The sequence below is a fragment of the Sminthopsis crassicaudata genome, chromosome 6 (assembly GCF_048593235.1).
Source record: "Sminthopsis crassicaudata isolate SCR6 chromosome 6, ASM4859323v1, whole genome shotgun sequence".
NCBI lineage: Eukaryota > Metazoa > Chordata > Mammalia > Dasyuromorphia > Dasyuridae > Sminthopsis > Sminthopsis crassicaudata.
The window spans coordinates 179,881,031-179,895,496 of NC_133622.1; the positions used below are offsets into that span (position 1 = coordinate 179,881,031).

Consider the following 14,466-nt stretch of genomic DNA (forward strand, 5'->3'; position numbering starts at 1 on the left):
ATGCCAAATGTATTTTACAGAGAAATCACAAAGGCAAGCACTCACATGGAATGTCAGAAGTGACACAAGAGTACTTCTCTTAAGGTGTCTCTCAACAACTTTGGAATCAATTGTGAGAAAAAAGAGACAGGCTCAGGACTGCATCAAAGATAAGTGCTGTGTTCATGTTCAAAGAAACATGAGATATGCACATTTTAGAGATATTTCAGTTCCAAATGTTTACATGGACTATTTGTGCCTGAGCTGTGGTAGAGCCTTCCAAGCTCATATTGGTCTGATCAATCATAGTTGGATACACTGTCATCTTGCCTCTCAGGAAGGTAATTTCATGCTGCTCTTGAGAAGGAAGGAGAAGAACATCAACCAACTAAGCTCAGGTCCAGTCAGATATCTCCCTAGATAATTCAAACCTGAAAAGTCCAAAACAGAACTCAAAATAACAACAACTCCACACCTCTTCAGAATTTTTCAATTTCAATTAAATGAATCATTCTCCTTACAATGACCTAGGTTTGCCACCTCAATCATCATCTACTTTTCACTTCATATAGCCACAATCATTTGCCAAATCCTGTCAGTTCTACCACAACAAAACCCAATTCTCTCCACTCACAGAGCCATCACCCAAATTCAGATCTCCTCATCACTCCTCACACAAATAATTGTGAAAGCCTCTTAACTGGTCTCCCTGCTTCCTCTTTCTCTTCTCCACCCAGCTGCCAATCTAAATCATGTCAAACTTCAGTAGCTCCCTATACCTCTAGCATCTGAGACAAAAAGAGTTAGCTTGGCAATTAAAGTGCTTCAAAATGCTCCAAAAGACTTTTCCAACCTTTTTGTTCACTCCTCCCCATCACATACATATTCTATGACTCAGGAAAGCTCTTTCTGTGCTGGTGGAGTCTACAAGTGTGTTTCATAATCTCAGCTAGATCTCAATGCAGGAAGGCAATCTTTCCACATCTTCCTAATTAATCCATTTATTATCTCAATTACCACAGCAACTTTATCAGACATTTTCATTCCTCCTCAAATTTTCCATTGCTTCCCAACCATCCCTACTTCCAGCTAAGAACCTTTTCCTCTCTTTTCATGGGGGGAAAAAATGAGATCACAGAGCTCTCCCTCCTCTCCTTATCTTCATTTCATATCACCCCAAAGCCTTCTGCAGTTATCCCTCCTTCAATCCTGTTCTACATGGAAATGAACCTTCTCCTTGAAAATGGAATCTCTTTGCATGCACTAGGGATCTCATTCCATTACATTTCATCCAGTAGATTGCCTCTATCACCCCCTAATTTACCTTCAATATCTACCTACAAACATGATTATGTCCCCCTCATGATGAAAATCCCTCACTTAAGTCTCTTCATCCTTGCTATTATCCTATATTTCTTCTCCCTTTTGTGGCTAAATCCTTAAGGTCATCTACAAAGGGTGCCTCCAGTTCCTTTTCTCTCACCTCTTTCCAAGTTAATAATGATCTCAATTGTCAAATCTAATGTATCTTGACTTCTCTGCAGTCTTTAACATTGTTCATCACCCTCTTTTTTGGGGGCGTCCTTCTCTTAAGTTTTTATCTTTTAAGGTTTTTTAAAAATCTCCTTATTCTACTGACAACGTCTCCTTTGAAAGATCTTCATCCACCATCAGGATGTTCTGGGGCCTCTTCTCTTCTTCCTCTATACTGTATTTCACTATGATCTCATCAGTCTCCATACCTTCATTTATCAGCTCTATGAAATGACTCTCAGATTGACTTATACAGTCCAAACCTATCTCCCAACCTCTTCTCACATCTCCAATGGCTTATTAGACATCATGAATGACATCTATTAAAAAAAATCTTTGACATTTGACATTCGATCTATACAAAGCTGACCTCATTATCTCTCTTCTTCACCTTCCAAACCTTTTTTCTATTACTATAGTCGGGCACCATCATCCTCCCATTCCCCCAAGCTCTCAATCTTAGGTATCATCCCCGATTCCTCTCTCTCATCCTTCATATTCTATTCATGTTGCCAAGTTCTGTCATTTCTACTTTCTTAGTATCTCTCAAATATCCCACCCTTTCTCTCCTCTTACACTTCGGCCACCCTGATATAGGCCCTGAGTATCTCATGCCTGTGCTATTACAATGGTTTATTGCTGGCTCTCCCCCTGAATGTCTCTCACTACTGAGCTTCTACTCAACTGTAAAACTAAATCTTCTAAAATGAAGGTCGGACAATATCAAACCCTTCCTCACGCTCCACTCCTAAATACTTTTCTTTTGCCTTCAGAATTAAATATAAAATCCTGTTTGGCTTTTAAAATCCTTCCTAAGCAGTTCCCTTCCTACCTTTCCAGTTTTGTTCCATTTTCTTTGCAATCTTCCTCTTCCCTTCCATTTACTTTGCAATCCAAGAACATTGGCCTCCTTGCTGTATTTAGAAAAAGATATTCCATATCTTGCTACTCCAGGAATTTTTTCTGGTTGCCCTCCATGCCTAAGATACTCTCCCTCTTCACCACCATTTCCTAGCTTCCTTGAAGTCCCAGCTAAAGTCTCTGCTTCTACAGGAAACCTTTCCAGTGCCTTCTCTGAAACAACTGCCAATAGATCCATCCATCTCCAGTCTGTACACAACTGTTTGCATGTTAACTTCCCAAACAAACTGGCAGCTTTCTGAGGGCTATCTCTCTTGTCTTCAGATCCCAATCAATGCTTAGCACAATAGGAACTTGAGAAACACTTATTGCCCTCTGTGCTTTTGCTGGTGCTGTATTGAGTTCTAAGCACATTTTAGTAAGGACACAGATGACAGGCTATAAAAGAACAACCAGAGTGACTGAACTCCTTCTTTTATGAAGATTCATGGAAAAAACTCAGGATAGTAAGCCTTAGCTTCATGACTGACACCTGGTGGGTACTTACTAAATGTCTGTTGACTTGACTTCCCTGAAAATAAAAAGACTTTATAGATATGAACCCTGTCATCAAGTATTTAAAGATTTTCATGTGGAAAAAAGAAATACAATCTAAGTAGCAAAAAAGTTAATTTTGGCTGGATATTAAGGAAGGAAAGATTTCCTAATTCTGCGAGTTGTCTTAAAGTGCAATGGGTTCTTCACTGTAGGGCTTCAAGCAGAGGCTGGGTATCCACTTGTCAATGTCATCATAGAAACATCTTGGTCCAATATGAATTGAAATAGATAGCCTCTGAATTTCTGTGAACTACTTCCTCCTAGTCCCTCCTCAATTCATATCCTCTTCTGATCTCTATCCTCTATCCTCTGAAATCCCTAATCTAAACAACTGAGATCTGTCACATTTTCAACATTGTTTTGGGTTTTTGGATACCTGGCTCTCTCACCTCTGGCCACTTCAAGTTGTGCCTCCTTTCTCTCCCTCCCTCCACTTAACTCTTTCCCATTCTCACCAATTTAGATCCAAGAAGAAAAATGGGCCTACATCCTATTCCCTCATGTCACTTCCAGACTCTCTTCTCTATTGCTATCATTCTGCAATCTCTCCTCCTAAGGTTCACTTCTGCCTTTCTAGTTCAGGTGTCAAATATATAGTCCACAAATAAAATAAATAAAAGCACAATAAAATATAAGAAATATTGATTACATTTTAAACTAAAATAATATGCAGACTATAGGGATCTTTATTTACTTTGATCTGAGTTTGACAATGTTAATCCAGATCACACTACTTATGGACTTCAGTTCCCTGAGCACTTCAAGCCTTCCAGTTAATCTCAACTATCATAACCTACCCGTGCTCACACCTTAGATCTCACTGTCACCCAAAACTACTTCTAAGATCTGGAAATCTGAAATTCCTCTCCTAATAATCATAAAAACACTCTGTGCTTCATTTCTCCTAAACTTTGTCTTTATTTTCCACCGTGGTCTATCCCACTCTTCCTTCTTCCTTCCCAGTCTTTAATCATTAATTAATGAGACTCTAAGAGTCTCACCTTGTATCATTTCCACAGTAGCCTTCTGTTCTTGCTCATAGAATTGCTGAACATTACCTGAAAAATCAAAAAATACCATGCAAATACCATGGTATCTTACCTGATCTCAAACCCATCATCACTATATTGTTCTCTGATTGACTCTACCTCACTCCTATACTTCCAAGCCTTTTCCTAAAATTCCCAAATCATTCAGTTTAGTTATCATCACTACATATATGATATACACACATACATCCTTCATCTGTCTTCTTAACAGGATATTCCCACAGTATTGTTCTGTTAGTATCTCAAACTCCATAAACTTCTACCATAAACCCCAAATTCACAATGCTACCCCTTCCACTAAGGGCATTAACATCCATATTCCAGATGACAAAAGATAAATTAATCTCAGTCGCTTCTGAGTCTTCCCACTGTCTCACTGTTTTTAATAACTTGTCATATCTTGTCTATACAATCTCCTCCTTTCACTCAACCTTCTATTATCCTAATTCAACTCCAATAACTTCTGATATAGGCTACTATATACAATTCTCCTACTTGGTTTCCCTGCTTCCCGTCCCTCTAATCCATCCTTCACAAAACTGCCAAAATAATCTTCCTGTAAAAGTACAAATCTGTCCACATAACTATGTTTAAAACAAAAACAATCAGTAATTCCCTATTTATTACTTCTATAATAAAATATTAATGAAGCCTAGTATTTTAGAACTTCCACTTAGGTTTGGTAGTCATGGAGTTGCCAAAATTGTTGTTAGTCAATCCTTTAGCTCTCCATCTAGCCAGCCCCAGACGTCCCAACATTGTTTTATCACAAGGCCTACCATGCACAGGGCCTAACCACATGAGAAAAGCAGAGAATAGAAGACAGCAAGATGCACATGAACATCTTGTCATCTTCTCTACCACTGTGTATTTATATCCACTAGCAATAATGACCATTAAACCCGCTCTACTCAAGTTTAAGGATTCTTGGAACTACCAATATTGTGCGTTGATTGGACGCTCAGTCCCCCATTTAGCCAAACCCCATATCATACATTATTCAATCCAGATATATTTCCTATTGTAGCCTCCAAATGCCTCCTGTAGCATTTCACCTTTCTCAGGGAACAATAATCAAGTCGACAGTACTATTGCTCTTGGAAAGAGTGTGACAATCTATTTCCCTAAGGCTCCATTCAAAATTACAATAGATAGCCTGAATCTCTGTTCTCTGAACACTCCTGGCTTCCTCCTATCCTATGCCCTGAATGGAGATAAGCTCCATGCAGCCACTGCCTCCTTTTTTTGTTTGTATTCTCGGTACCTAGACCCAGTTCCAGAGACATCAAGTTGCTTAAATGCTTATGGACTAGTTTCCACTGAGATGTCAGTTCCTCTGTAAATCCCCCAAAATTCTTAACATTTTCACCTCCACCTCAAACTACCTTCTACTTCTTTATCTTAGTCCACAGAACATCTCTCAAAGCCCCCTAGTAGGATAAGGGCTCTTAGAATGTCACCACTTTCCTGTTTTCAGGAACAATTGTATATACCCCAGCTTCTTAAACTGGGGATCTCATGACAATGTGGAAGTCATGAAATTATTTTTATCAGTAAATGTTTGATTTTTATACCTATTTTATATACCTATATATGACCAGGGTCACATAATAATTTCTTGGGCAAAAAGGGATCTCAAGTAGAAAAAGTTTAAGAAGTCCTAGTATGCTATGTACTTAATGTTTGCGGAATTGAAGAAGGAAAAAACAGATTTTTGAAGAAAAGTCCAAAACGACATAGTAACCTAAATAAATGTGTCATTTGAACAAAAGAGTTATCCTTTTCTCAGCAGGGCTATTAAGTTGTATTAATAAATTAAAGTATTAAGAGAAACAACAGTATACAGTGTAGAATGCATATAACAATGTGAAATCCAAAAGTAAATAATCCTGATTCATAAAATCTAGCTTGGATATTTATGTCCTAACAAGACAAAATGGCAAGGCTTTTGTTAATAGAAAGGAGGCCTCCATGCCTGAAAGATCTAAGTTTAAGTTTGGTTATGAAACCCTCACAAATCAAATCACTTAACAGTGTCCAGGTAACCCTCTTAAGATTAAACTAGAAAACAGAAGCCAATCTGCTATGGGAGAAAGAGCTTCCTCAATAGGAGTTCCCTAAAACAAAGGAAATCAAAGGTCAAGATTTTTTTAAAAGAAATAAATCCTTTTTCACTGCAACAAGGCAACTCTTTCACTCTCCCCAACAGATTTCCTATCACACCCCCTACAATAGCTGCTCCAATTTTCTCTAAGCCTCCCACACACCTCTGCCTCCTCCTCTGCTACCCTTTCACCAGATACTTGACTGAGAAAAATATGACTACTTGCTCCCAATTTCCCCACTCAACATCTTAAAATTCATTCCTTGCTCTAGTTTCTAGATGGTGGCCTTTGACATGGCTAGCAGCCTTGAACTGGCCTCCTTCCTCCCATTCCCACAATTTACCCCAAGCATCCCCTCTCAGAAGTTCAATATCTTATGTACAGGATCCTTCCTTTGGGCCTACAAACAACAGGGTTCCTAGATTGGGGGGGGCAAAAGCCTTCACATGACTATGGTCACCTCAATTCCAATCTCAATCATCCCATCTCTCCTTTTCTAAAAGCAAATGTTTGGGAAAAAACTATATTCCTAGTCTCCACATTATGGTTACCTTTGTAAAGAACTACAAGGTTTAAAAAGGGGCTTCAAAAACTTTATAGATGAGGAAACAGGCTCAGGGAGGGAGAACGGTGACAATTCTACCGGTAAATCTTGAAATCAAGATTTGAACCTAGTAAACAGGTGGATTTAAAGGCAAGATTTGGTACAGTGGATAGAGTGTTGAACTACATTGATATCTGAATCAAGACTCCATTTCCCGAGTTCAAATCTGGCTTCGGACATTTACCAGCCATATGACTGGACAAATCCCTTAACCCAGTTTTCACCTTAGTAAAATGAACTGGAAAAGGAAATGGCAAACCAACCCAGTTGTCTCTGCCGAGAACGGCCCAAATGGAACCGTGAAAACTCGTTCCCCATTGAGTGGACAACTTCTGAGGTTTTTGAGCACTCTTGGCAGATCCATTCCCTTCATGCTATGCTTACTGTCTATGCCAGTGTTCTTCTCCCATTAGATGGTAAGCTACAGGGGGGGCATTCATGTTCTCCCGCTTCAGCACAGTGCCTGGCACACAGTGAGAGCTTTAAAGAACGTTTGCTAATGACATCAATAACCATCTACCTAAGTACGGCCAGACCCAAATAGCTCCCCCATCAGCGCTTCCCCAAGGGGGGGGCAGCTCGGACAAGCCCAGAGGACTTAGGGGACGGGCCTGGTTGGAAGTAAAGGGGGGACTGGGAGCCTGGGTAAGGGTCGGGAGTCCGGGGTCAGCCCCCACCACGGAACAATCGGGAAGGGGCGTGTTTACTGGGGAGGAGGGCCCGCTGAGCCCGGCCAGGTCGGCCCGGCCGCCTCAGTTTCCCCGCCCGCCCGGAGCCCCGCCTCACCGGCGGCAAAGTGCAGCGGGGAGGACTTGCGGCCGGCTAGGTCCTTGGCGTTCACGTTGGCCGCGTCCACGAGCCTCCGCACTCGGGCCACGTCCCCGTTGCGGCAGGCCTCGAGCAGCTCGCGCAGGGCGCCGCTCACGCCGGCCCCGGCCCCGGCGCCGGCCCCGCCTCTGGTGGGCTCTCAGAGGGGCTAGGCCCCAGAGAACCCGGGGACGACGAAGCGGAGGAGGCCGAGGACGAAGATGAGGACGATGAGGAAGCCGAGGAGGAGCACGAGGACAAGGAGGATACAGACGCGGCAGAGGCGGCGGCGGAGGCCGGGCACGGCCCCGAGCAAGGGCAGGAACTGGGACCGGGCACGGGAGCCGCTGCCGCTGGAGCCGGGGCCGGGGCTGGGGCCGAGGCCGGGCCGCCGCTCTCACCAGGTTCGGGGGAACGCGGCCGCTCAGGCCCGGGCCCAACCCCACCCCCGGCCCCGAGTCCGCCGCCTCCTCCACCGTCTGCGTCGGGAAGAGCCGAGAGGCTGCCGTGGCGCGGGGAGGCCGCGGGAGATGCGGGCCCGGGGCTCAAGGAGGGCGGCGGCGGCGGGGCCGCTCCGGCGGCACCCTGAGGCAATAGCGGCAATGGCAAGGGCAGAGGCGGCGGCAGCGGAGGCGGTGGCGGGTGGCGGGTGGTGGACACCGTGGTGGTTGTGGTGGTGATGCTGAGAGCGACGCGACGCCGCCATCTCCCCACTCCCTCAGCTCGGTCACTGCGGCAACCGGGCCAGCGCCCACCCCCACTTCCGCCCGAGCGGGGCCAATCAGCGTCCGCAGCCACGGAAGCGAGGACGCCGAGGGAGAAGCAACGGCCGCCGCCGCAAGGATTGACGGGAAAGGGAGGGCGGGGCCATCGAGGAAAAGTCGAATGGAGAGGACTGCCTATCCGAGGAGGCGGGCTTGATCCCGGGGTGGGGGGACGGAGAAAGAAGTGAATGATAAGGACCTCCTCCTCGGAAATAGGAGCGGTTAGGAGGCGGAGCTTAACCCTGTGGGACGGACCCTCCAGGAAGGGCGAGGGAGGGGAGAGGAGGGGAGAGGGCGGAGCTCAACTCTGGAACAAGTCATCCCAGAAGGGGCCGAATGAGTAGAACCTTCTCTTCGAGGAGGCGGGACTTAGACTCGGAGGATAAAGCCGCGGAGGAATGAACAGAAAAGAGAGAACCAGCTCTCAGAGGATGGGGGAGGCGGAGCTTAGTCCATGCAAAAAAAGAGAAAAAAGGCCGCCTCTGGGAGGCGGGTCTTAGCGCTAGGGGGCGGAGCCACAAAGTGAGTGGAAGAAGTGCCTCTCGGACCGTGCGGGACAGATTGGAGGCCAACTTTTGGCTACAGGAGGCTTAACTCTAGAAGGGCCGAATGGGGTTGGCTGCCCCCTGAAGGATGGGAGGGGCCGAGAGGCAGGGATTACCCGAGGGAGGAGTCCGGGAGGTAGCGTCCCAGGGGGCGGGGGAAAGGAGTTGTTTGTTGCTGCAGGGACCGCCTCCCTCTCTGCCCAGACTTACTACCGCCAAGCCTTAGGCTTCCCTGCGGTCTCGCGGCCCCCAGGCCTTCATTCCTGGAAGCTTGCCAGATCTCTGCCTCCAAGAACGCCCGCTCTCCCTTGCTGCACCTTTCATCTTGACTTTGCTCTCAGGCCTAACTCACCTGGACGGGCTGTTCGCAGGGGAGATGCCTCCTCATTTAGAGGAGACACATAAGCGTGATGGAGATGTCATTCGAGGGCCAAGGGGGTGAATGGCTCCTCACCGCCACCGAGAGATCCGGGAGCGGCTTCCTGAGCAGGGTCTGTAAGAGATGGGTCCTGTGAATTTAAAGGGACCGGAGGCAGAATACGGCACGGACGGACGGTGGTCCAGTTTTCTGCAGCACCGCATGTGACTAGTAACTGGTCCAGAGGGCCAGGGCGGAGCCAGGGAGCGAGAAGGAATCCCATAAAGCAGCAAGTCACTGACCCTGTCATCCAGATGCGGAGCAGCCGCAATCGCTTTATCCCCTCCTCCACAGCCCACAACTACGCGGTCCCGCTCACCCCCGCCCTCCATCCTCAGCCTCGCCCCCCTCAACAATGCTCGAGCCACGGCTGTCTGCACCAGACTTTGCCCACCCTCCCCATAGTTCCCGTCCATTATAAAAAATGTAGCAGCATGGAAAGTCTTTTTTTTTTCTATAAGGGAAATTTTCTTTTGCATTTCTGAAAAAGTATCCATGAAAAGCGATATCTTGGGTTACAGCCCGTATTTAATGATAAGGTTGATAAGGAAATGAATCGGGCCTTGAGGACTTTAAAAAATTACAGTTAGCATTAACATTAATAAAACTTGACCCGAAGACACACAGTTTACCTTTTTCTATACGTTCCTTATATTTCTATAAGATAATTTGAGCTTATGAATGGAGTGAAAGAACCAATCAATTGCACCCTAGAATTCCAACATTTAAATGTCAATGTGAGAAAAGGGTTTATATGAACTCATTCCGTTTATTGTTATGGGCCAGAACTTGAAACAAGGAGCTAGTGGAATTGTTAGAGACAATGATTATGTACTTAGTACTTACTAAATTCTGCAAGATTCACACCTTTCTCGCCATCATTCTTCTCTCCATCATATTAACTGATGGGTCTTTTACTTTAAAAACACTTTCAACAATCCAAGAAAACTGATGGCTAATTATTACAGCGTGACCTCTCGCCATAATATGATACATCTCCACACTAGCAGAAACTAATGGAGCACCCTTCGACCTGACCGAAGGAGAATCCGAGCTAGTATCAGCCTTCCACGGAGAACACGCAGCCCGTCCCTTTGCCATATTCTTTTTAGCTGAATACATCATTGCCATAAATGCTATCACAACCATCCTATTCCTAGGATCCTTCCGTACTACCAACCTCACCCACATCGACTCTATCTCTTTCATACTAAAAACACTATTTCTTACTATGTCCTTTCTATGAGTCCAGGCATTTTCGCTACAATCAACTTATACATCTAATATGAAAAAATTTTCTTCCCTTGACATTAGCACTATGTCTATGATTTATCTCCTTACCCATCACCCTATCATGTATTCCCCCACAAATATGGAAATATGTCTGACAAAAGAATTATCTTGATAGGATAAAAAATAGGGGGGCAATCCCCCTTATAATAGGATAATAGGACTCAAACCTATATTAAAGAACTCAAAACCCCTTGTGCTCCCATTATACCATATCCTAGTAAGGTCAGCATCTGCAGATGCTAAGAGAGCATCTATAAGCTAGAAGCCTCAACCAGGATTCAGTCCCAGAGATTCAGAAGCCAGAGAAGGACAGTCCGGCAGGAGGAAGGAAGACAGAGAAGTGGTGGCAGGCCGTCCTGTGGAGAACACCGAAACCAAGATCCGGAAGGCCTCCAGAAAACTAGCCGGGCCCCAAGTGAAGGAGACAATAAAGGATTCGGACTTTAATTCCTGGCTGCATTTGGGGTGATCTCTGAACTGAAACTAAGGCTGCTCCCAGAAGCCCCCCAAGAAACCTGCTCCCAGAGAACATTAAATTTTAGAGAAGAATATTACAGTTTATCATAAAACTTGATGTAGTATCAATGACTAACTTAGGTAAGAGTTGCCTATAAAAAATGTGCTGCATTCAGTTAGCACCAGAATTCCAGAAATTAATATGAGAGAACCAAAACTAAAATTAAAAAAATAAAAATTCGAATAGGTTTAATCTTCCTATTTAAACAATGGTCCAAAAACTAAAATCCTATTTTCATTTAGGAATTTTAGGATGTTGTCCCCACTATTTCCAATCTAGATGATTTTTAAAAATGCTTTGGGGAGTAAATAATTTAACCAATCAATCACTTCCTATTGGATGACTACACTATTTTGTTCACTGATTCAACCCACAGCACTGCTGATGAAATATGGCATTGCGTAATTTTAAAAAACTTTAAACACACCTCCAGGGCAAGTTTCATTACACAATAACATTCTCAACTTGGATAACCTATTTTGTTCCCATCTTTGGAATATGCCTCTTCTCTTACTAGTTCCTGTCTCCACTGATTAATTTTTCTCCAAGACCAGATTGCTTTCATTTGATTTAGAACCTTCCATAACTTGACTTCCATTTTCAGATTTGGCTCCTTTCTCACTTTTCTCCTGGGGCTCAGGAAGCAGTGACTCCTCTTTCCTACTCTCTGCTATCACCTGGGGATTATTTTTTCTTCTGCAGAGTCACTTTCGTTTGACTTGAGATTCTCCTTCTCTGTTTCTCCAAACTCCAGTTTTGCCTTGTTTCCATTTCTTTCTTGTGCATCTTGGCCAGAGTTTGACTGAGCCCCCTCTTTGTTAGTTTTGACCACTTCCTGAAGGTTGGATTTTCTGAACAACTTGTAATCTTTGACAACACTCGGGCAGCAGACAGCCTTAATGATTTCCACCACAATGGTATACTGGGGATTACTAAAAGTGACTTTATTTTCAGGATTGAGGCAGCTCACTATGCCTGCTAGTTCTTTAATAACTTCTTCTCTGCTCATGGGACTATCATTTCCTGCTTTGTAAATGATCTGGAATATCCCTTTATCTGGCGCTTCAAACCAAGGTTCCAAGAAAGTTTTGACATCTTTTTTCATTTATTCTAAGAAAGCATTGCATGTTCCAGACACAGGCAGCATGTGCAGAATAACCCGCTTTTTTTTTCTTGCTTGTATACATGTCCTTTAGGATGGACAAGTTTCTCAGGTTCTATGCCAAGTGCTCTAATGGAGACCACATTATTTGCTCTACTTTCCAATGAAGGAATCATCTTCATCTCATCCATAGAAGCCTGAATCTCACATAGTAGAAAAAAAGGGGGGGCATTGGAGGAGGACCCTGCGGGCGGGAAAAGAGCAAAACGTGGCAGCAGTTCCAAACCACATGCTCCTTCCTTGGGGCAGGACACGGGATTAGAAAAAGGCATTCCCGTCCCCGTTCTACTTCATACTAGATAGGTGACCTGAACTGGAACAAGTCAGCAATAATCAGAGATTTAGAGCTGCCTCATATTGGCCCTGTCTGTAGCTTATTAGTGTATCGTCTCTTCCCTTCTTCCCTTTAGAGAATAACCTATTTGAGAGCAGGAGCCATCTTTTGCCTTTCTTCCAGTCCCTATTGCTTAGCATTGTGCCTTACACTTAACAGGCTTAATAAATGCTGGTTGACTAATTTATACAAAGTAAAATACTTTACAAATCACATTGGATCCTCACAACCATCCTGTGAGGTAAGTGCGACCTTTAGAGACAAGAAAACTCAAGTTCAGATAGCTTGTGGTCAAGTAATAAGGATCTGAGGCAGGATTTGAAGCCTGGCCTTCCAACCACAAATCTGGGGATTTAGCCATTATATCATGTTGCTCATCTAGAAAAAACACCTCATTTTGCAGAGGAGAGAGAGTAATGCCCTGAGAGGGTGAGACTTATGAAGACCTCCCAAGAGAAAAGCAGTAAAGCTAGGATTCAAGCTCCAGGCTTCTGCCAACAATTATCCACTAGGCACCTACTACATGCTTAGATCTGGAAACACAAAAACTGTTTTGAGGAAATCTGCCCTCACAAAGCTTGCATTCCATAAAGAGAGGCAAATACTGGGAAACTAGCACATAAATATGTACAACAGACATACAAAGTAATTTCAGGGAGAGAGTCATAATAGAAGTTGGGAGGTCAGATAAGGCTGCAGGAGATGTCATCAGAGCAAAATTTTGCAAGAAATAAGGGATTCTAAGATAAGTAGGGGACATTTAGTGGAACATTTTGTTACACAACTAGCTCATTTTAAGCATCAGCCAATATCATGGTCCATATAATTCCCCTCCTTACTTCTTTAAGGGAGTTAGATAAACAATGCAATCACAATTTCTTCAAGCCCATTATTAGGAAACACCTAATTTAGACAGAGGTTTAACTCTCTGCCTTAATTTACATTTTGTAGCTATCTCTCTTTAACCCTGGTCTTTTTATGGTTGAGGCCAAAAAAGCTTCCCTTCTGTAGGGCCTGAAGTGGGTAGAGGGCCTAAAAATCAGGAAGGATTTAGTTCAAATTTGACCTCAGACACTTAATAGCTGTGTGATTTGGGGCAATTCATGTAACTTCTATTTGAGTTTCCTCAACTCTTAAATTGGAACAACAATAGCACCTGCTTCCCAGGGTGGTAATGAGGAACAAGGGAGATATTTGTAAAGCACTTAGCACAGTGCCTGGCACATAATAGAAGCTATATAAATGCCAGCTATTAATACATTTTTAACCCCGGCTTATTCCCCAACTTACATCAACCTCTATAATTATGACTATATAAATGTTTGCCTTTATTTAAGTGAAAAGATGTTTCCCCTATATCTTAGGGATTAGAATATAGCTGTCTATTATTGCTTTGGGCACTCCAGGAAGCCACTAAGTGACAGAGAAGAGCTGACTACAAATCCTGCCTCATTTAGCTATGTGATCCTGGGCAAGTCACTTTCATCCCTGTCTGCCTCAGTTTCTTCAACTGTAGAATGGTAATAACAGCACCTTCCTCTCAGGGAAGCTAAAAACCCAGAACAGTTAGTGGATGTTTCCAAGGTCACGCCACCTATCCAGGATTTGAACCCAGGTCCTTCTATTTCTATGACAACACTCCTTTGTCAACCCATGCTGGTCTGAAGCCAATTTTGGGTAAGGAAAATTATCTGGTGAAAGAATCAGTGTATTATCCTGGTGTCTTTTGCTAGGCCATGGAGGAGAAATAGAGAAAGAGCGGAGCTTTTCTCAGAACCATCTTCCATCCTGAGAGAGCAGGGGACAAGTGGTAGCACCAGACCAAGGCTTCTCTCTTTCTCTTTTTTCCTCTGTTGTCAATCCATCCCAATAACTTGACTCAATCAATGGCCACCATT

General features: G+C 43.9%; 1 protein-coding gene and 1 pseudogene across 1 annotated transcript in view; both read right to left on the bottom strand.

Moving 5' to 3' along the window:
* The window catches only part of TNKS (tankyrase), a 206,256-nt gene extending 197,961 nt beyond the window's left edge, over window positions 1–8,295 (bottom strand). Inside the window, 3 exon segments of the mRNA XM_074272527.1 lie at window positions 7,515–7,682; window positions 7,721–8,039; window positions 8,041–8,295. Coding sequence (XP_074128628.1) covers window positions 7,515–7,682; window positions 7,721–8,039; window positions 8,041–8,241 — 688 coding nt within the window. The 5' untranslated portion in view covers window positions 8,242–8,295.
* A 3,310-nt stretch (window positions 8,296–11,605) lies between these two features.
* On the bottom strand, window positions 11,606–12,365 carry LOC141547320 (THUMP domain-containing protein 1 pseudogene; annotated as a pseudogene).
* Between the last annotated feature and the right edge of the window lie 2,101 nt (window positions 12,366–14,466).